This window comes from Protobothrops mucrosquamatus, unplaced genomic scaffold (assembly GCF_001527695.2).
Source record: "Protobothrops mucrosquamatus isolate PMUCROS unplaced genomic scaffold, P.Mucros_1.0 scaffold1264, whole genome shotgun sequence".
In the NCBI taxonomy this organism is placed as follows: domain Eukaryota; kingdom Metazoa; phylum Chordata; class Lepidosauria; order Squamata; family Viperidae; genus Protobothrops; species Protobothrops mucrosquamatus.
Genome location: NW_015387470.1, coordinates 138,160 through 160,992, shown reverse-complemented (window position 1 = coordinate 160,992; position 22,833 = coordinate 138,160). Strand labels below are relative to the sequence as shown.

Genomic DNA, 22,833 nt, shown 5'->3' with positions numbered 1-22,833 from the left:
ATGTCTTAGATTACAAGACAAGGCCATCTGCCCCCCTAGAGAGGGATAGTTCACTCTCCTCTTTAACCACACAAGGCTACCTGTCTGGGGTCAGGTTCACGCCCATGTCGTAAGCTCTCGCCACAAGAATCATGGAAGGACGGTCTCCAGCTTCAGCTGCTCGGCACAAATAGTCAAAGCCCTTGGTTCTGTTTTGCTTTGTGTCCTACAGAAGACATGGAAAGGGGTGGAAGAAAAAAGAAAGAGCGATATAATGGAGAATATTGGTAGCTCAGGGTTGAAATGAGGGGTCCTTGGTAGTCTCTGAGCTTGGTGGTTTTCTTGTGGACATTTCAGGACCCAACTAGGTAACATCATCAGTGCTTAAAGGGAATGGGTTTGTGGAGAGGAGGAGGAGGAGGAGGAGGAGGAGGAGGAGGAGGAGGAGGANGGAAAAAATAAGATAAAAGGCTACCATACTTTTTAAAAAAACCCAATAAGATTTCTTGAGCTGAATTTGGTTTTGTTTATACATCGGTCAGTAGCTGTTTGAGATGAGCAAAGAATACTATTGGTGTTTTTTAAAACCTTTTTTTAATCCCTAAAAAAAGCTTCTGCTTTCTTTGGGCATAGAAGGAGATAAAGCAATGTCCAGCTAATTTTCTTAAAAGGTTACAATTCTGTAAGACAGCCACAATGCGCTGTTTTTTTTTTTACAGATTCAGCTGCAAAACTCAGCGTTTTTAATGAGTTGGGAGTTGCTCAAAATGAATCATGTCTGGTTAGATCAAGGACCGGCAAAAAGGTCAATCAGGATAGACCAACAGATTCCTAGGAAGTCTGCAATCGGTCACCAAGAGTTTGTAGTCTTGGTCAAGCTTGGCTGCTGCTCAATGCTTTCCTCTGAAGCCTCAGTATTCCTCATCTGTAAAATGGGCGCACCAAGGCTTGCTTAGAAACTGGCTTTTGTTTTGCTTTGTTTCAGAATGAGATGCATATGTCATCAAAGCTGTTTTAGAAATGTCTAGATCAGTGTTTCTCAACCAGGTGTGCGGTCTTCAGCTCCCAGAATTACTCAATCAGCCAAGCTGGCTGGGGAATTCTGGGAGTTGAAGTCCACCCATCTTAAAAACGACGAAGATTGGGTCTAGATGTTAGAACCCAGATAATTACCTCAATTATGGCCTGTGGACTCAATGGCCTCAATGGACTCAATGGCCCAGATAAATGATCAGGTTTGTTATTTAGACCGTCCTCCCTCATTATCTTAACTTCCAATAATCGGGGGGGGGGGGGAATCCACTCTGAAGTATAAGCAAATAAAGTGTAAGCAACAAAGATGATTAGGGGACTGGAGGCTAAAACATATAAGGAATGGTTGCTCGAATAGACTAGAATATGTCTAGTTTAATGAAGAGAAGGACCAGGGGGGACATGATAGCAGTCTTCCAATATCTCAGGGGCTGCCCCAAAGAAGAGGGAGTCAAGCTATTCTCAAAAGCCCCTGAAGGCAGGACAAGAAGCAACGGATGGAAACTAACCAAGGAGAGAAGCAACCTAGAACTAAGGAGAAACTTCCTGACAGTGCGAACAGTTAACCAGTGGAACAACCTGCCTCCAGAAGCGGTGAATGCTCCAACACTGGAAGTTTTTAAGAAGAGACTGGACAGCTATTTGTCCGAAATGGTACAGGGTTTCCTGCCTGAGCAGGGGGTTGGACTAGATGACCTCCAAGGTCCCTTCCAACTTTATTATTATTATTATTATTATTGAGCAAACCCACAGAACAAACTAAATCTCATCTGCAGAAAAACAGTTCTGAAAAATGAGACCGACAGCCAGGCGGTTGAGACCTACCAGATGAATTTCTTACCATCCCTATCGCAAAACCGTAACGCAGACAGGGAGGATTTAGGACGTCTTCCAAATCTTTTAAAAAAAACAAAACACCATTTTTTCCCAACTTGAAAAATTGCACACACACACACAAAAAAATATCGAGAGAGGAATCGGAAATGCAGGGGGTCCATTTCAGCAGAAATACGGAAGATTTTTTACGTCAGACCCGAGTGGAAGTAAAAAAGATCACGTTAAACAGAAGATCCTTTCACAGGATATATATATATATATAAAAAAACCTGTCTCTCTCCTGGTTCTCCACCCAGCTTCTGAATAAAATATTTTTTTTTCTTTTTAAATTAAAAAAGGGTTTCTGTATCAAAATCTGCAAGGGTCTTTTGTGGTTTCTCATTCTTCCATCATGGCCCAAACCTCTTCAGCTTTCTGATAGTATTCGTTGGCTAGCCGACCCTTCATAGCTTGCATGGCGTCTTCAGCCGCTTCCGTGTAAAGCTCTCCTGGAAGGAAGAAGGACAGGTAAAGACCCAATCCAATTCAGGGCTTGCCCACCTGAGACCCCTGGCCATGGGGTCTTCATGGGACCCCCTTGGACATCTGGCCGAAGGGCCACATGGCTAAGAATTTAAGGAGTTGGGCAAAAGCCTTGAAAACAAGCCAGCCTCATACCTGATCTCTGCAGATCCTGGTCCAAATTAAACCCTCCCGTCATCAGCATCTCTGCTTCTTTTGCGAGGAGGAGATAACGAGGTTCATCTTGAGTGCCGTCATACTCGCCCCCTTCGTCATAATCGGTCATGTTCAAAGCTTTGTCGTACCAATACAAAGCTTCTTTCCAATCCTGCTCTCTGCGGAGTCGAAAAATAACAGAAGCCGACGTGAATCGTCTCCAGAGGCGCAACCGATGGATTGAGTGTGGCTTGGCAGCAAACCTGGCCACTTTAAGATGTGTGGACTTCAACTCCCAGAATTCCCCAGCCAGCCAGCATTCTGGAAGTTGAAGCCCACACATCTAAAAGCGGCCAAGGTTGAGAAACGTTGGTGTAGAAGTCATTATTAAAACAGCTTTGATGGTTTATGCACCTCATTCTCAAACGGAGCAAAGCAAAAGTCAGTTTCTAAACGCGTATTGGCGTGCCTATTTTACAGATGAGGAATACTGAGGCTGAGAGGAAAGCATTGGCAAAGACTAGCTTCCTAGCACAGGCTAGAAACCCATGCTGGCTAGGGAATTCTGGGAACTGAAGTCCTCAAGTCTTAAAGTTGCCAAGTTTGCTTTGCAGACTAGCAAACTGTAGTAGACAGGGGGAATGCTCTTGTTATGGGTTAAATGTCTTAGATTACAAGACAAGGCCATCTGCCCCCTAGACTAGAGGGATAGTCCACTCTCCTCTTTAACCACACAAGGCTACCTGTCTGGGGTCAGGTTCACGCCCATGTCGTAAGCTCTCGCCACAAGAATCATGGAAGGACGGTCTCCAGCTTCAGCTGCTCGGCACAAATAGTCAAAGCCCTTGGTTCTGTTTTGCTTTGTGTCCTACAGAAGACATGGAAAGGGGTGGAAGAAAAAAGAAAGACCGATATAATGGAGTATATTGGTAGCTCAGGGTTGAAATGAGGGGTCCTTGGTGATCTCTGAGCTTGGTGGTTTTCTTGTAGACATTTCAGGACCCAACTAGGTAACTTTATCAGTGCTTAAAGGGAATGGGTTTGTGGAGAGGAGGAGGAGGAGGAGGAGGAGGAGGAGGAGGAGGAGGAGGACTGTGAGGTCCTTGATGGTCTCTGAGCTTGGTGGTTTTCTTGTAGACATTTAATGACCCAACTAGGTAACATCATCAGTCCTAGAAGGGAGCGGGGTTTGTGGGGGGGAGGAGGAGAAGGAGGAGAAGGAGAAGGAGAAGGAGAAGGAGAAGAAGGAGAAGGAGAAGGAGAAGAAGGAGAAGGAGAAGGAGGAGGAGGTCGTCCTTGGTGTTCTCTGAGCTTGGTTGCTTGCTTGTAGATGTTTCATTACCCAGCTAGGTAACATCATCAGTGCTAGAAGGGAATGGGTTTGTGGAGAAGAGGAGGAGGAGGAGGAGGAGGAGGAGGACTGTGAGGTCCTTGATGCACTCTGAGCTTGGTGGTTTTCTTCCAGACCTTCACCCAAACTAGGAAACACCCATCAGCGCTGAAGAAAAAAATAATGTGTGGACCTTTGCAACTGAACCGCCTCACTCACATAGCAACGAAAAATCTGAAGCTCAGTTGCGGCCATAAGCCAAGGACTGCCTGTGGTTACCTGCAGAATGACCTCTGAAAGAATGTGATGAGGTAGCTGAGAATACATGAGGCCCAGCCCTACAATGGCTTCCAGTTCTCCACACTCGGCTGCGTGCGCCAGGTGGAAGAGAGCCGAATCTTGGTCCCACTCCTGATCCTTTTCGCAAAACCGGCCGGCTTCGTGGTAGCGGACCATCGCCAGGTGAACCTGTTGGGAGGAGGGAGAAAAGCTGTAAGGGGACGTCGGACAGACCTCGGGCGATGGGTGAAGAGATGCTGCCTGGGGGAAGATTAAACTAGAGACAGCATAGCCCTCACTTTTCCAAGGATGGATTTTCCGATCTTCTTCTCCAGCTCCAGGCCGTTGAGTCTCTGAACTTCTACCGCAACGCAAGAAGGTCTGTGAATGTGAACTCGGGCGGCGTTGTAGAGATTCCATTTCTCCACGCTGACCTAGAAGAGGGAAAGTCCACCAGAACTTCAGTCTGAAGAGTTAAGAGAAAGGAAGCGAGGAGAAACCAAAAAAAGAAAAGTGTCCTACTTCACATCTTCACCATCTTTCTTCTCAATGAGCTTCTTCACAATCATCACAGCAGCAGAACACTAGTCTGGCCAAAAATGGCTCCATGGTGGAACTCTGAAACTTCTTTCGTAAGTTAAAAAAAAATCCCTCCAGACTGAAATCTTAAGAGAGCTTTTCTCAGCCATGGACCGTGTACACTCCTCATGCTAAGCCACAGCTTTTTGGGTAAGCCAGACTGTCTGAATTCACCCTTAACTGTCCTTTTGTGAGCCCAACTAAGTAGACCAGACCAGAAAAATCAACTCCAGCAGAAGACCACAATTACACTTTATTAATAAGCTTGGCTAGAACTGTGTTTCTCAACCGTGGCAACTTTAAGATGCGTGGACTTCAACTCCCAGAATTCCCCAGCCAGCCAGGAAGCTAGGACAATATCCCTAAAAATTTTTCACAGACACACACACACATGCACACATTGATATCTCTGCAGCGAGGGCAAGGAGACACAAACACACTGAGCGCACGCTGCACACTGGACACGTTAAAACCATTCCCAGTACACAAAATGTTCATCAGAATGACAAAAGGAGCATTGCAACATCATGACTTAAGTTCTGCTCCTTAAGAACATCACAACAAGTGTCCCACGGGGGCGAAGTTTGTTGTGTGACAATGCAGTGCGTATTTTATCCTTCACTTCCCTGCAGACATGTGTCCCTCTGCATATGTGATCCTGCAAACCTGGGTTGTGCGGTCCTCGGATTTGAAGTCGATTCTGAAAAAGAGCCACTGTTACAGCTGTACCTTCTTGCCTGGCACCTAAAGCGGTGCTTGCCCTACTTTTCAATTTATAGACCAACCTGTTCCACCGCTCATAAAATGCCCAAGAAAGGCTAAATATACAGGCATGGTTTTCCTGAAACCATTCACACATATAAAAGCACCGACGTTTGTGATTATTTCAAACATAAGCATCCTAGCTATGCTTTCCAAAAACAATAGCTTCCTATACAACAGGCTATTAGAGCCCTGGTGGCGCAGTGGTTAGAATGCAGTATTGCAGGCTGACTCTGCTCACTGCCGGGAGTTCGATCCTGCCCGGCTCAAAGTTGACTCAGCCTTGCATCCTTCCGAGGTCGGTAAAATGAGGACCCAGATTGTTGGGGGGCAATAGGCTGACTCTGAAAACCGCTTAGAGAGGGCTGTAAAGCACTATGAGGCGGTATATAAATGCTATTGCTATTGCTATTAGGCGGCGTGATGGCTCAGGAATTTAAGACACTGAGCTTGTCATCTGGAAAACTGACATCCTGGGTTTGAGACCCAAGTATCACGCGACGGGGTAAGCTCCCGTTCCTTGCTCCAGCTCCTGCCCAATTAGCAGTTTGAAAGCATGCAAATACGAGTAGATAAATAAGTACCACTTCGGTGGGAATTAATAGCATTCCGTGCGCCTTTGGCATATAGCCAGCTGGCCACATGACCACGGAAATACTTAGGACAATACTGGCTCCCTCGGCCAAGAAACGGAGGTGAGCACCACGCTCTAAAGTTGGACACAACTGGACAGACACATCTTTACCTTTACAACAGGCTTAAAGCAAAGATCAGCCTACATGCTGCATTGTGGGTTGAACCCAGCAAAGCATTTAAGCACATTCTCACATTCAGGTACATAGGAAGAAGTCTCAAAGGAGCTACTATGTCTACTCTGGACTACAACTTAAAAAACATTTTAAAACTGCGATGCTGAGGCACACTCCAAGATCTGGAATTGTTTGCCAAGAACCCCCAAAAAAGCAGAGGAGAAAAAACAAGCCAAAATCCCAGAAACAGAATAAAATGCATGCAGAATCACCCTTTTGTTCCTGAGAATCGGTTTAGCGGTCTCAGACACTTTATTTAGAACAGCATTTCTCTAGTTGGAAAAGACAGAGGATTAAACAGGGAAGGAAAAAAGAAAAGAGGGGTAAACCCCGGGAAAAGATTCTTCAGGAATTCAGGGGAAATTAAGCAGCTTTGGTGAAGAGGTCATCTGGAGCAGAGTGTGATTTTTGGAAAAGATCGGATTTATTTACCCGGGCGGAACTGCCCAAGCTGTCTTCATCCGATTCGTGTCTCCGGTTGCAGTTAAGATGACACTAAGTGAATGGAGGGGAAAGAAGAAAAAAAAGAGAGAGAACAATTTAATTCAGGTTTGGATGAAAAGCATTTTTAAAAAGCTTCATGTTCTAAAAAAAAAAGTTGGGCCAGTGTCACGGAGGGGCTAACTTAAAAATGAGGCAAGTTAAATATTTAATAATAATAATAATGATAAAGTTGGAAGGGACCTCGGAGGTCATCTAGTCCAACCCCCTGCTCAGGCAGGAACCCTATACCATTTCAGACAAATGGCTGTCCAGTTTCTTCTTAAAAACTTCCAGTGTTGGCGCATTCACCGCTTCTGGAGGCAGGTTGTTCCACTGGTTAATTGTTCTCACTGTCAGGAAGTTTCTCCTTAGTTCTAGGTTGCTTCTCTCCTTGATTATAATAATAATAATAATAATAAAGTTGGAAGGGACCTTGGAGGTCTTCTAGTCCAACCCCCTGCTCAAGCAGGAAACCCTATTACCATTTCAGACAAATGGCGGTCCAATCTCTTCTTAAAAACTTCCAGTGTTGGAGCATTCACAGCTTCTGGAGGCAGGTTGTTCCACTGGTTAATTGTTCTCACTGTCAGGAAGTTTCTCCTTAGTTCTAGGTTGCTTCTCTCTTTGGTTAGTTTCCATCCGTTGCTTCTTGTCCTTCCTTCAGGCGCCTTGGAGAATAGCTTGACTCCCTCTTCTTTGGGGCAGCCCCTGAGATACTGGAACACTGCTATCATGTCCTCCCTCGTCCTTCTCTTCGTTAAACTAGACATCCCCAATTCCAGCAACCGTTCCTTATTAAAAGATCTCAACGGATGCTATGAAGAATATGCATTTTTGTGTTCCTATTCAAAATGCCAGTCTCTAGAACAGGGGTCTTCAAACTTGGCAAGGGGAATCACGTGACCCGCCCCGGGACGTTACAACCGTCATAAATACGAGTCGGTTGCCAAGTGAATTTTGATCACGTGACCATGGGGGGGGGAATGCCGCGAGGGTTGTGTGAAAAACGGTCGTAAGTCACTTTCTTCTGGGCAGTTCCCACGGTCACTAAATGAATGTTGTAAGTCAAGGACTACTTCTACAAGAACACGAGGAGGGAGTGTATTGTACCCAGACTAAGGGCAATGAATTGTCGTCTGCTTAGAAGTCAAGTCAGGATGTCCATCCAATTGCAAATTGTGCGATGTATTTGAAAATAATAATAATAATCAAGGATTGGTGCACGAAATGGGTGGGGGAAAAAGATATTACCTTTTCACGGTGATCCATATCTTCGTGGTCACTCCTTTTCTCACTGGGGCACCCGCTGTCACCTCCATTTTCAGAGTCCTAAGGATAAACACAGGAGAGAAAAATAAGAGTTCTTCCTTTGCAGTTATCCTTATTTTATAGATGGAGACTTTGTCCTTCTCTTCTACCGAATTGGAAATGGTACTATCAATCCTCGTGGTTTGAGAACCTCCAGCCCAAATTAGGAATTAAAATAAAGGGGATCCAGCTTCCAGATTACGACGGGGGATTTCACCCAATAATATCACAGACACTTGGTCTACTTCTTTTGGGTGGGACAATGAAAGCAGCCCGTGGTTCTTGGCCCTGCTGGAGATGATGGTCCTGGTTCTCCGTTCATTCAGTAATGGAAACTCAAGAGGAGAGAGATATTTGAATACCGCAAATGGAGAGAAAGTCCTGTTTTGATATCACACTACAGCAGAGGTCTCCAACCATGGCAACGTGAAGACTTGTGGACTTCAACGCCCAGAATTCCTCAGCCAGCTATGAATTCTGGGAGTTGGAAGTCCATGGGTCTTCAAGTTGCCAAGTTTGAAGACCCCCATCCCAGAGTTCATTGGAAGATCAGGTAAAGTGAGCATTTTAGGAAGTTAAAAAAAAATAACACTTGCTGGGTTTTTTTTCATCAACCCAATGGTTGCCTCCTCCATGATCCTAAACCATGACTTGTTTCAACCACCATTTAATGAGCAAATCACAGTTTGTGTGGTTGACAAACCGCAGCAAGTCACAAACACGCTGGCTCATAAGCACCAGGGCCTGGATTTACACCTCACCCTAAACCCAGCCCAATCTTTTTAGGGCTGGAGCATAATGTGTGAATCCAGGTAGGTCTTGAGGAACTTACCCGTTGATTGTCGAGGCCTTCGTGGTCTTTGTGAACCAAGTTGTCGACTTCATTAAAGACAGGCCAGTCTAAATCAAAACAAAGAAGGATTTCACCCTTTAGGCAAGGATGCCGTAGAACAGTTGTAAATCCCTTTTTTTTAGCCCTGTCATAACTTCAAATAGTCACTAAAAGATTGGCCATTAAGTTGAGGTCTTAACATTTTATTAATGAATACATATGAATTCATGCTTAAAAATGTAACTGTGGGTTGCTGCAATGGTTGCAATTATGAGGACCATCTGTGAGTCCCTTTTTTCAGTGCCGTTGTAACTTTGAACAGTCACTAAACGAAGGCTCGCAAATCGAGGACTACCTGTATTCTCCAGACTCTCATACTGTAATTGCCCTATTTTCTAAAACCAGCAGTCCCCATTGGCTGACACAAAAATATCTGCCCACGGTTGGCACTTACGAAGAGCCTCCATCTTTTGGCTGTGAGGCGTGGCTGAGAACGGGGAAGAGGGCAACGAGTCGAACGCCATGTCGCTCATGCTTTCATCCCCCGAGTTTTCGGAGAGACGGGAGAGGAACGGGGGACGACTGCCAGAGACGGTTCGCACATGGCTACTGCCACATTTCTCTTCCGTGCCCCGAAGGACAGTCTGGGCCGATTCCTGGACAGCAAAAAGTAAAACCTCAATCAGGAACTTCTAGTACTCTCTGAGTAAATATGCCCCTGTTGAAATAAGGGTAGGTCCCTGTTCATACTTCTACAAGTTCAAACGGTGCAAAATTGGATTTAGTGCCATTTATAAATCAACATCCGGGGGCTTTTAATGTAAGCCAAGCTTCAGTTAGTGCAAATTCGAATAAGGCTGCCATTTTGTGGGATTCGCGAATCGTACCCTCTTCACAAAATGGCCTCCAGCAATTCAAAGCTCCTTTGCCGACAATACTTACAAGTAGTTTGCTACTGCGAAACAAGGCGTCCTTCTCTGTGGAGGAGAGATCAAAAGGCATCAGCCCCATGCTTTGACAAATCCGGTTGCAGGAGTGAGAATGGAAGAACAAGGCCATCCCTCGCACACCTGGGGCAGGTAGAGAACCATCCACAGAAAGAATGAGAAAATTGTTTTGAGATGCAATGCCTTACTTACATGGAAGCCTAGCGATTTTTCTGAAGTCAAGAACCATTCAGACCAACCAGCCATCAACAGACACATAGAGATTAACCACACGTACACATCATTTAAATGAGGCAATAAAAACAAAAGACTAGAAAACATCTTCTCCAGCAACCAATATACCAAATAAGCACGGATTACCTAGTCAGATAATGAAACATCTGCAACCAACTTAGAAGCACCAAGGACATCACAACAGCATCACAATATAGGTAAGTCCTCCACTTACGACTCAATTTCCATTGCTAAGTGACATTTGTTAAGTGAGTTTTGGGCCATTTTCAGCGTCGTTGTAACTTTGAACCATCACTGAATAAACTATTGTAAGTTGAGGACGACCTAATGTTATTTGTTCTCATCAGCACACTGGACCCGTGTTTAAAGATTGTTTTTTCCAAGGATGGAGGTTTCCCAGAACTAAAGCTGACCCCTTCTCAAATCAAACACCATTCCCCAATCCCTGAAGAAGTTGAGCCACCCACAATGACAAATAATTGCTGTTTTTTTTACCGAGATTCCCGTCTCCAAAATCTGTGCCACTCTCAGTATGGATCTGGGGATCTGTGTACAGGTCTCCAACACCTTGGATGTCCACAATGATCAGCTGGTGTCCGGAGCGTTCAAAGGTGAAATGGCTAAAGGCCTGCAAGAGAATGGACGTCGCATCAGCTCAACGGGAAGAAAAAAACACATTTGCTTCTACGGGAAGTTACTGTCGCTGCACAAATGCAGAATTCTATGGGGACACTTTGCACTTGGGGAGATGTCAACAGGGACCAGCTTCTTGCCCAGACCCAATTATTCTAAAAAATAGCTTTTGCAACACTGAAGACCAAATTGAACAATTAGAACAATAGAACAATTAATCAGTGGAACAACCTGCCTCCAGAAGCTGTGAAGTTTTTAAGAAGAGACTGGACAGCCATTTGTCACTAACCTTAACTTTAATCTTACTGAACAGGCTAAGGTTATCCATCATCCACCGAATTGCCAACTTGTTGCAATGAAAGTCCTACCTGTGGGGTCAGACGGATGTTGTCATCTCGTACGAATCCCGAGTTCGAATTGTACTTGATGTATTTCCCCTCAATGTAATGTTCCAGGTGATAAAGAGGCCGCCCCGGTCTGTTCTTCATTTCAATGATGCAGGTCTGGACAATATCTACCTAAGGAGAAGAAAGAGGGAAAAAAAATAAGTGACAGAGAAGAGAGGGGGAAAAAACACACATGGTTTTGAACTTTCTGGGCTTCACTAATTCTCCCCAGGATTCTGCGTGAGAATATACCTGCTTGGGGGGTTTATGGCGGTTATATTCTTCTCCCCATAACTTGGCCTCCATCTGCAGCCGCACATCCTCAAAATAGACGTCCCGGTTGACCGTCTCAATGTATCTCTTGGCCACGTAATTAAAGGCCCCTTTCCAATTCTGCATGTGCAGAAAATTGGACAGCTTTTTCCTTAAAAAGACCGAGAGAAACAAACATCCGGTGAAGCTAAGATACTGGGGAAACAGCGGGCCTTTTACGAGTCCTTTGCCATTTTAAGGCAAGCTTTCTTCCGCAATTTGTATCTACGGAAAAAAGATCTGCTTTAGAGAAAGGGGTAGATTTCCTGGCACGCCGGAGAAATCCACTCCTGGCATACCCTGGTCTGATAGCTTTCTCCTAGAAGTCCTGAACAAGGATGGGCAAAACCAGCTTTTCTAACTTTCAAAAGCAGCTTTCCGCAATCGTAGTTACTCTGCTTGTGAGCTATGCAACAATCAAACAGAATAACAGAGTTGGAAGGGGCCTTGGAGGTCTTCTAGTCCAACCCCCTGCTCAGGCAGGAAACCGTATACCATTCCAGACCAGTAGCTGTCCAGTCTCTTCTTCAAAATCTCCCGTGTTGGAGCACTCACAACTTCTGGAGGCAAGCTGTTCCACCGGTTAATTGTTTTAACTCTCAGGAAATTTCTCCTTAGTTCTAGGTTGCTTCTCTCTTTGATTAGTTTCTATCTGTTGCTTCTTGTCCTGCCTTCAGGTGCTTTGGAGAATAGCTTGACCCCCTTTTCTTTGTGGCAACCCCCCAAATGTTGGAACACTGCTATCATGTCACCCCTAGTCCTTCTTTTCACTAGACATAATCAATTCCAGCAACTGTTCTTCATATGTTTTAACCTCCAGTCCCCTAATCATCTTTGTTGCTCTTCTCTGCACTCTTTCCAGAGTCTCAACATCTTTTTTTATATACATCTTTTTTAAACTAGTGCTTTAATTTCTGGGTTATTAGTAGATTAATGTACCAGTGCTGGAAATTTATCCCTATATGAAAAGATCCTAGTATAAATAGAACATCCCCCACCGTTTGTTCCATTTCATCTCCAGGAATTGCCTCATTTCACAAAGAGTAAGAGGGGTGGCGATTTTCCGTGTATTTTGCAACGAGGGAAAAGCAATTGCTTCAAAAAGTGACTTTGGCCCTTCATTATCTCCTTGGTACCAGTTTCCTTTCTTGAGTTAAACCTCAAGTAAAAGCAGACGTGAATGAAAACAAGAAAATGGGAGTCTTTTTTCAAACCACGGAGGTCTAGGAACAGCTGCACACTTACGTCCGAAAGCATTCGCGCATCGCTCCTCGGCCAAAAGGCTGGAAAAACAAACCAGGTGATTAATACAGGTAGTCCTCACGTTACAATTCACTAAGCAACCGTTCAGAACGGCACTGAAAAAAAGTGACTGAGGACCATCCTCGCACTTATGACCGTCACAGCATCCCCACGATCACATGATCAAAATTTGGGCATCAGCCAACCCTTTTTTGAGAGTTGCATAGTCCTGGGGTCAGTTGACAGCAACCTGCCACATTCCTAACTAGCTTTGGATAAGGACAGTCAACGGAGGAAGCCGAATTTGCTTAATGACCATATGATTCATTTAATGACCGTGATCTGCTTAACAACCAGAGCCCCAAAAAAAGGTCTGCTTTTCTTACCTGCGCAGCCATTTTGATCAACACCTCGTCTTCGATCCATTCTCCAGTAACAGCATTGTACCTGCCCAGTTAAAAAAAATGAAAATGAAAATGCAAAAAGAGAGGAATATATTATATTCCAGTTGCTTAGTCCTGAATGCTTGCTTGTTTTCACAAGTTGTTAACCACCCAGAGTTGCATCTGCGAGATGGACCAGCGGCCTTTAACCAAGCCAATGGTTTGCTAGGGGAATGTTTTTGCCAAAACTCAGAAGTTTCCTAAAGCTTCAAAAAGTTTCAAAAACTGTCAGAAAATGTGGTTAGATGACCGTGGAAGGGGCCGACTGTTGGAACTTCAGACCTGGGTCATAAATCCCCTTTTTTAGGGGGGTTGGTTGTAACTTCAAATGTTTTTAAGCCACCGTCATAAACTGAAGACTACCTGCAGAGTTATGTACACTATGACCGATAATATTGTGATATATGAGTTGCACACACACACACACACACATACACACATGATGCAGGCAGGAATTATTAAGAGTTCAGGAGATAAGCATGAGAGGTTTTCCCTGCTTCTGGATAATGAGATTAGCTCCAATTCAGGCACCGATTAATTAATAGGGAATGATATTATAACCTGTTTTGCTAATTTGATTTGTGTTGCTTTCTTTCAGCAGTTACCACTTTCTCCCTTTCCAACAATATCACAACCTTTAAAGAGTGGGAGGACAGAAACAGCCAGGCACTGTTGATTAATTTAATACACTAATATATATTTTTTGAATGCACCAGGGAGCAAAAGTAGAAATTCTTCAACCTCACATTTTCTCATGTGCAAGAAATATCGACCGACCTGTAGCGAGTGGCGTTTTCCATTTTGATGTCCTCCAGGTGAAATTCAGCCCAGGGGTCAGGCATGTGCTTGGCTTTTTCAACGGCATGCTTCCATGCTTCCTGTAAAGGTCAGAACTATTACATGAGTTATTTATAAAGTGCTTTCAGGGAATTTGTACTCACGGAAAGTCCCCCTCGGATCGGATTCACAGCCCTGATTCTGGCTCTTGGTTAAGTCTAGTTTACATTCAGATATTCTGCTAATCCACAAACCCTGGTTTAATAAATCAAAAAAAACTGGGCTTGCACTGAGTGGTAAAACAACATGGTGATTTAATGCAACATCAAGATCTGGTCAAGATCTCTATTATGTTTGGACCTAGAGACCAGTGGTTTTCAGCTGGTCCAGGATAAAAGATAAGTCTACCCTGGACACAAGGTCATAGTTTGACCTGTTTGAATTGAACATATTGTGTAGTCCAGAGGTGTCCAGCCCTGGCAACTTGAAGACGTGTGGACTTCAACTCCCAGAATTCCCCAGCCAGCATGGAGATTTAGACCTGACCCACTTAATTACATTGTGTAAATGGATGTGAAAGCCAGACTTTGAAGAAATGTTCCATCGTGTTTTGGGAGGTTAATTTCATTAATTCCATATTGATTTGCAATATCTTTTTTTTTTTAATCTTTCCCACTCTTTTGGGAAACAAAACAGAACGGCAAATAAGTCGTTTCGACCAGATGTTCGTTTGTTTAAAAATGGGTGTGAATTATTCATCATTTCCCCATTGTTTTACTGCTGATTCATAGACTCCGGCTCTCTTTGTTTCCCTCAAGAAAATATATGGATAACACTGGAGGGGAGGGACAGGAATTTTTAAACTTCATTTTACAAAACTCAGCTTTAGGATTGAAAAGTACGTAGTAAACATGTTAATGCAAATTTAAAAAAAAGATGTACGGGACAAAGCCGGAGGGTAAAGTGGAATCCAAATGTTGAGCAAAAAAAGTCAGGGTGCTGGCCGCTGGTTATCCAATTAAACCCTCTCCTTTTAAAATGGATTTTGCAAGTAAAAAAAGGGGGGGCAGGATTTGGGTTATGCAATCACGGAGGCCATCTTGACTTTTTTGACCAAACCCTGGATAGCCCTCCCTCTCACCATCTTGCAAAGTTGGATCCTGACTCCCATTTGGCAACCGGTCTGTCCCAAAACTGCACAGAAGTACAATGATAAATGGGAGAAGAGTCACTCAGTGCATTAAATCACGTGCAAATATTTTTTTTTTCTTGCACAGAAAAAAAAATATTTTTGTTTCTTCTACTGTCTGGGCTGGTTCTCTTCCAGCAAAAAGCTTTTTCGGTTGACCTCGGATTTCTTTATTTAGTCCCGCACTCTGTGGTTTTTTGTTTTGTTTTGTCTTTTAAATAAACATACAGTGAAACTGGAACAGGAGTTTCATGTCCAAACGAAACCACACAAACATGCCACAAGCATCAGCGAAGAAGAGAAAGCTTTTAAAAACATAAAGCCCCCAGCACAGCGGCAAGAATTCAGGCACATGTGAGTACGAAAGAGAAGTTAAAAACATTACAACTCTAGAGTCATCCAAGTTGTTAGAAAATGCCAGGGTAGGAAAGCCAGATTGGTGTAGTTGTTAAGGTGCTGGTTTAGAAACTGGGAGATGGTGAATTCTAGTTCTGCCTTAGGCACAAAGCCAGCTGGGTGACTTTGGGCCAATCACCAACAGGTGGCGAGTTCTAGTTCTGCCTCATCCATGAAAGCCAGCTAGCTGACCCTCTCTCTCAACCCAACCCACCTCACAGGGTTATTGTTCCAGTAAGGAAAACAGGAGGAAGAAGGAATATTGTGTTTGTTTGCCACCTTTCGTTATAAAAACAATAAAGGTGGAATATAAATAAATAAAAATAGGTTGCCAAAGGAAGTTTAAATGCAGTGTTACTTTTATTTGATATGGTCCTCCTCCAAAGAGGTTGTCACACCCTATTTCAGAAGTGTGCAATTCCACGTTGGCTCAAAAAGCCACATCTGGGCCTTTCAAATGAGCTGGTGGGTGCCATCTTCCAAAACTGAGCAGCAAAAATCGGAGAAAAAGAAGAGAAAAAAAAAGGGGTTTTGCTTTCATTTCAGCGTCAGTTTCATTCAAGGAAATAGGCCTAGTCCAGGAGTAGGCAACCTTGGCTCTTTTATGACTCGTGGACTTCAGCTCCCAGAATTCCTGAGCCAGCCATGCTGAGGGGAAAGGGAGAGGTTTCCAAGCTGAGCCATGCTGGCTGAGGAATTCTGGGAGTTGAAGTCCAAGAGCCAAGGTTGCCTATACCCCTGGCCTAGTCTGATATCTTCCTAATCACGTCCACCCTTCTGTCTTGTTAAAATATCCACCCAGTCCCTGTAAAGAGATGGGCGGTTGCATAAATGGCTTAAAATAAATAACCGACAAATTAAAAATGACAGTTGGGTAACGGCTTTGGGGAGAGAGTTCCCAAACCGGAGTGGATAAAATGAAGATGACGTGAGATGCAAAGCAGGCATTTATTAGAGTCTGTTGGGGAACAGGAGGGGGTTTGGGGTGTGACCTACCCGTCCATGGTCAGTCTGAGCGTTGCGCTTAGGGGGGTGCTGAGTCCCATTCTGAAGGACACAGACAAGACACAGTTATTGAACGACACAGCAAAACAGACAAGCCAAAACGGTTATTGCAGCTACACAAAAGTCACCCGGCCACTAGGTTTCCAATCGCACTTTCCTTCTTCTTCCAAATTCGACAGAGATATGGTCAGTACAGGGTTACTTAGCAGTATCTACCCTACCCTATTGTGCAAAATAAATAAATAAATCCTGATGATTTCAAGAAGAGGACAGTGCAATCAAAAACATTCAAGAACAGGAGTTGATCTTGTGTTTTTTCCCCACTGTCCAGACACAACTTTTTAGGCTGGAGAGTAAAGCTTGCAAAAATCAATACTTGGGTATGTCATCTCCGGCCAGGTCACTTGTATGCTTTACCGGACAGTTTCATGAGCAAAAGATTTCTAATTACATCACCCATAATTGTTGGGGGTTGTTTTTTTTAAAGACAATTGACTTTTTTTTTCTGTGCAAGTACAATTATGTCATCTGTCACAAGACAAAGTGACTCTGGACGCTGTACAGCAAAAAAAGTTTAAAACAATAAACATGTCAATCAGCGCAAACTAATGCAGAAAAATAGGCTTGGAAGGGACCTTGGAGGTCTTCTAGTCCAACCTCTTGGAGCAGGAGACCCTACACCATTTCAGACAAATGGTTGTCTAGTCTCTTCTCAAAAACCTCCAGTGTTGGAGCACCCACAACTTCTGGAGGCAGGTTGTTCCACTGGTTAATTGTTCTCACTGTCAGGACATTTCTTTTTATTTCTAGGTTGCTTCTCTCCTTGGTTAGTTTCCATTTGTTGCTTCTTGTCCTGCCCTTTGGAGAATAGCTTGACCCCTTCTACTCTGTGACAATCCCTCAAATCTTAGAAGACTGCTATTATTTCTTCAAACCTTATAAGGAATCCATTGCACATGCTGGCCAGGGAATCAACTATGGAGAAGGCAACCTGGACCGGCACCCTTGTCCAAAATTTAGGAAGAGGGCAACCATACTAAAGCAGAAAAATATCCAAATTATGCTTATTGGCAGAGTTAGTTACATGCAGCCAAAGCAGACAAGAAAGCTCATTGCTGAAGGAAAAAAAAAACAATTCTGAAGAGGCTAAAACTTACCCTAATCTGGAAGGAATTTCTGGGAGAAGAGCTGGAAGAATAACATTCGTTTTTGACCAAGTTGCTATAATAGTTGTGAACTTTGTCCTCGGCTGCCTTGCTCAAAACAGGGTCATCTGTAATCGGGCAGATGTAATAATTCTCTTCCTCATCGCTGTCCACCTCGTGGCAATTCCCACAACCTGGTTTGGTTGGCGTGGCGTTGTCCAGGTACTCCATGTGAAATATCAGGTCTTCGTCCGCCATATTGGGAGAATACGGACCTCGCTCGGTGGGCTGCTGGGGAAGCCAGAATTACAGGCTGGAGAGACTAGGGAAGGAAATCAAAAGGCAAATGAATAATCAGGATTGGTGGGGGTAGAAACCAGGACTGGCTGGGTGTTCGCAGGACAAAGCTACAAACCATGGTTTAGAAGAAGAGGGGAACCCTGTCAGTTCTAACAATGCTGAGAGAGAGATGGATCCAGGATTCCAGAGGACTCTAAAACAAGCCAAATGCAAAACAAAGGCTATACTAGTTTGAATCCATGAGCTAACTCAGTTAATGTCTTCATTAATGTCAGCTTATAACCATTCGCTTAGGGATAGTTCGAAGTTATAACGGCACTGAGAAAAAAACGACTTAATACCATCGCAAAATGTCTGTGGAGATTCCTAGGCATCCAGATCATGTCCCCAAAGATGCTTTTTCATGAGACAACTGGACTTTGTTTTTCTTTGAAGACATTTTGCTTCTCATCCAGGAAGCTTCTTCAGCTTTGAAGAAGAGCTGAAGAAGCCTCTTGGATGAGAAGAGAAACATCTTCAAAGAAAAACAAGGAAGTCCAGTTGCCTCGTGAAAAAGCATCTTTGGGACTTAATACCATATTTCACACTTATGACCGGCATCCCTGTGATCAGATGATCAAAATTCAGACACTCGGCAACTCACTCATATTTATGACCGTTGCAGTGTCCCAGGGTCATCTGATCCCCATTTGTGATCTTCTGATCCAAAAGTGCCCCTGGCGTTGCTGGATCACTCAACTTGCCAATTGCTGTATTAGGGTCTGCAAAATTTCTATCCCTGAATTGCAGAGACAATGCGTTTTAGATAACACAACTTTTGCCTCTGCCGTGCCACGGGCTGTAACCATTGCCTCAAGTGGAAAGCTACATGACGACTCTAAGCCAGCCGTAAGCAGCATGGGGCACGTCTCAGCTTGCCATCTCCACCTCTACCACGTGCACAATTGCAAGAGAAGTAAAATACTAACAGGATCAACTAAACCAGCCAGCCTGGGCACGTTGGATTAAACCAGCCGCAATTAAAATCTGATGAAAAGAAGGACGAGGGGTGACATGATATAGCCGTGTTCCAGTATCTCAGGGTTTGCCACAAAGAAGAGGGAGTCAAGCTATTCTCCAAAGCACCTGAAGGCAGGACAAGAAGCAACGGATGGAAACTAATCAAGGAGAGAAGCAACCTGGAACTAAGGAGTAACTTCCTGACAGTGGGAACAATTAACCATTGGAACGACTTGCCTCCAGAAGTTGTGGGTGCTCCAACACTGGAGGTTTTTAAGAAGAGACTGGACAGCCATTTGTCTGAAATGGTATAGGGTCTCCTGCTCGAGCAGGGGGTTGGGCTAGATGACCTCCAAGGCCCCTTCCAAGTTTGTTATTCTATTCTGTTCTTTGCAGATGTTCCGAGTCTTATCTCCAGGACCAGCAAACGTTGAACAATGAGATCGATGTGGCTTCATGGGGAACATGCTGTTCCTTTCCTGCTTAAGGAGATCCATGCGCTGGTGCCAAGCAGACAGATTTTTCAAACCCTCTGGCTCTCTGCCAGCTGAGATCCCTACCAGCCAATCAGGCAAGGAGGCTGCAGCTTCCCTTCACGGTATGAAGAGACAGACAAAGAGCCCTTAATAAGTCCGTTGGCCACGCGCGGCTCCCCCAGGCACGGGGTTGAGAAGAAAACCCGTTGTTTATATATATATATATAATCCCTTTTGTCTGATGGAAGAGAAATGGGCCCTTGGAATACATGGATCTTCCTTGCAAAAGAGAAGCTGGTTCAGAAACAATCAAGTGCCTTTTTTTGGACAAGGGGATTGCTCAGTGGTCTACTTTTCCTTCTGCATATTTCCTAGCATTCTGTAACCCTTGGGTTTTTTTTTCAGATACAGGTAGTCCTCAACTTACGACCACAACTGAGCCCACAGCTTTATGTTGCTAAGTGAGAAATTTGTTGAGTGAGTCTTGGTCCCTTTTACGAATTTTCCTGCCACGTTTGTCAAGCGAATCGCTGCAGTTGTTAAATTAGTAACACGGTTGTTAAACGAATCTGGACTTTGCATGTCAGATGATTGCAAAAACATGACCCCCGCGACACTGCAACCGCCATAAATGTGAGTCAGTTGTCCAGCATCCGAATATAGATCACGTGAGCATGGGGAGGCTGCAGCGGTCGTAGGCGGGAAAAAGGGTCACTTGTTTTAGTAGCGTTGTAACTTTGAACGATCCCTAAATGAACTGTTGTAAGACGAGGACTACCTATATTGAAAGGAGCGATGGAAACCCAGAACCAAAACACAAAAATAAAAATCAGAAAAAATCAGCAGTCCCTCACTCCATCAGGAAGCCGGAAAAGGCTCCCAAGAGAACTTTCAAGCTGTCTGGGAATAAAGCAGAAAAACAGAAACCTTTTTTTTGGAAAGAAATTGAGAAAATGCATCTCACCTTGACCAATTTTTTTTTTGATGGCTTCGCCTGGTTTTCACTACGGTTTTGCCCAAAACGGGCAATTACTGACAAAACTGCAGCCCTGGCAAACCGCTGCTTCATTTAACAACCGCAGCAGCCACTTTACAATTGTAGCATTCGTTTAATGAGGACCACTGCAAAAAAAAAAAAAGTTGTAAAAACAGGTCAGTCACTCGGCCTGATTGACGACTGTCGTGATGGGCGGGCTCCATTACTCTCCTACTTTGAGGACTATCTGTATAAACTGAGCCCAGGGCGATGGTTCACCCAAAGATCAGACTGCCCCCTTAATCTCGGAGGAAATAAGGACAAGTACACTTTGTCTATTTACAAAAGGTGTGAATTCAAGAACCTCACCTCCTCCATTCCTCCTGCCTGATGCAAAAGCCTGCATTTTAACAGCCTGGTAACCTTATCATGCCTTCAATACCAGCTGGAGCCAAACAAATACATTCCCTCTGCACTGAAATTAGCCATAAATTATTCACTCCTTTTTACCAGGGCCTTCCTTTTTGCCTTTGTAAAAATGTTCCTTGCATTGGATTGTGCTGAAATGTTATTTCAGAGGCCCTAAATAGATAGGAAGGAAGGAAGGAGAGGTAGGGAAGGAAGGAAGGAAGGAAGGAAGGAAGGAAGGAAGGAAGGAAGGAAGGAAGGAAGGAAGGAAGGAAGGAAGGAAGGAAGGAAGGAAGGAAAATTACTGTACTGTTTTGTGTTGAAAATAGTTTGCACCCTATTTTGGATGCCAGCTATTTCCAATGCAAAACTCTCCATGTCCAAAGAATTAATTCAACAAACATTGTTAGGCAGACTGGAACTTTAAAAAAAAAACCTTCCTTCCTCCCTCCCTCCCTCCCTTCCTCCTTCTTTCTCTCTTTTCTCTCTTTCCTTTCTTATTCTTTTCTGTCTGTCTGTCTGTCTCTTTCTTTCTTTCTTTCTTTCTTTCTTTCTTTCTTTCTTTCTTTCTTTCTTTCTTTCTTTCTTTCTTTTCTTTTCTTTTCTTTTCTTTTCTTTTCCAAGCTTGGTGAAGCTATAAACCAACTGGGTACAACACATCAACACAGCTGAGCCGAGAGCTATTTTTGCTACACTGGAGATGAATTGCCACACATGCACACACAGACTTCCAGTGCAGCCAGGAGGTGGTTTACATAACATTTTACACTCTGAGCAACACAGGCGGTTGGTTGCACACGGCTGACTTCGCTCCACCCTTCCCCAAACACCCCATCATGCTGAAATCCAAGCAACATATGAGCTGATGGGAAGGCAGATCTCCTGATGGAGTACATCCGGATATGAGGTCACCTTTTTGCTTGTTAAGAAATAACCTTTCATTTTAATGCATTGTTTTTTCCAACCTTGACAGCTTGAAGATGGGTGGACTTCAACTCCCAGAATTCCCCAGCCCCGGAAATTGAAGTCCATCCATCTTCAAACTGTCAAGGTTAAGAAATGGTGATCTACGATTTCAGTTTGCATTTTCCAGCTGGGCCTTTCCTCCTCCCCCCCCCCAGATTTATAGACTGCTTCCCAGAATTCTTTGCAAGCCTGACTAGGGAATTCTGGAAGTTGAAGCCCCCAAGCCTGGAAAATGGAGGGTAACTTCCTAATTTACACCCTGCTTTGCAAGAACTGGGATTGGCAAAATATAGCCAATATTGCATGTCCTTAAGAACAAATGCAGAGAGAGAGAAAAATTCCTACAAATGTTTTCCAGCACATTTTGGGTCATATTTATTCCAGGTGAAGAAGCTTGGATTAAGTTCAGCCGCCCTGAGTCCGCAAGGAGAAGGGCGGGATATAAATTCGAATAATAAATAAAATAAATAAATAAATAAATAAATAAATAAACGAGAATCAATTATGCAGCAGGGGTGGGGCATTTCTTCAATAAGAGTTTTAAAATTGTGCAGATCACCAGTTACATTCTGTAAAGAAGCTGTCTCAACTTGTTTTTAAAATAGGCAATTTAATGTCAGGATTCTTCAAGAACAAACAGATCATCAGTGTAGCTGTAGCCTCTTCTGGCACCCCTGCACAATTGGGGTTACCGTTTACGGTTAAAAAAAAAAGAATTCAATTTTTAATTTGATGGGAAGGGGCTTCAGCTTATACCACTGAAGGGTGTTGCTGATGTGTCAAAATAATAACTCCTTGCCTGCAACATTTCCAAATAAAAGTAATTTCATGCAGCCAACAAACCTGCTTCGTAAAAATACCGCAATTTATTATATAAATGGCGCTGCCAATAGAAAGAAGTTGTAAAATTCGCACACAGCCCAGACTCAAATAACAGAGTATTTGTACGTGAATAGAAGCATGCAACTTTGGTCAATAAAGATAAAGATCTGGAACAACAGACCAGGAGGCTAGAATAGCAAAGAAGTGAAGTTTGCAAGAAAAAATCCTCAAGAGACTATCGAAAACTATTGAAGTGTAAAACTAAGACAATTATGAGAAATTAAGAATAT

The 22,833-nt window shown here is 43.8% G+C and overlaps 1 protein-coding gene across 1 annotated transcript; it reads right to left on the bottom strand.

Moving 5' to 3' along the window:
- Positions 1–1,964: 1,964 nt before the first annotated feature.
- Positions 1,965–20,350, bottom strand: EEF2K (eukaryotic elongation factor 2 kinase). The gene is made up of 18 exons (XM_015821145.1): positions 20,336–20,350; positions 17,609–17,918; positions 13,862–13,962; positions 13,028–13,088; positions 12,645–12,682; positions 11,340–11,511; positions 11,070–11,219; positions 10,564–10,696; positions 9,830–9,957; positions 9,342–9,543; positions 8,888–8,955; positions 7,999–8,076; positions 6,697–6,759; positions 4,414–4,548; positions 4,115–4,303; positions 3,249–3,373; positions 2,506–2,684; positions 1,965–2,336 (listed from the first exon to the last, which is right to left on the bottom strand). The coding sequence occupies exons 2-18, from the start codon at positions 17,852–17,854 to the stop codon at positions 2,227–2,229; spliced, it is 2,178 nt and encodes a 725-aa protein (XP_015676631.1). The 5' UTR covers positions 17,855–17,918; positions 20,336–20,350; the 3' UTR covers positions 1,965–2,226.
- Positions 20,351–22,833: the final 2,483 nt, after the last annotated feature.

Bases quoted from the DNA above. Each gene is read 5' to 3' on its own strand.
- EEF2K (XM_015821145.1), bottom strand. From the start codon at position 17,854: ATGGCGGACGAAGACCTGATATTTCACATGGAGTACCTGGACAACGCC. The intron at 13,089-13,861 runs GTCGGTCGATAT...TTAACTGGGCAG, and splicing joins GAAAACGCCACTCGCTACAG to GTACAATGCTGTTACTGGAG. The intron at 4,304-4,413 runs GTGAGGGCTATG...TCCTCCCAACAG, and splicing joins GAAAATCCATCCTTGGAAAA to GTTCACCTGGCGATGGTCCG.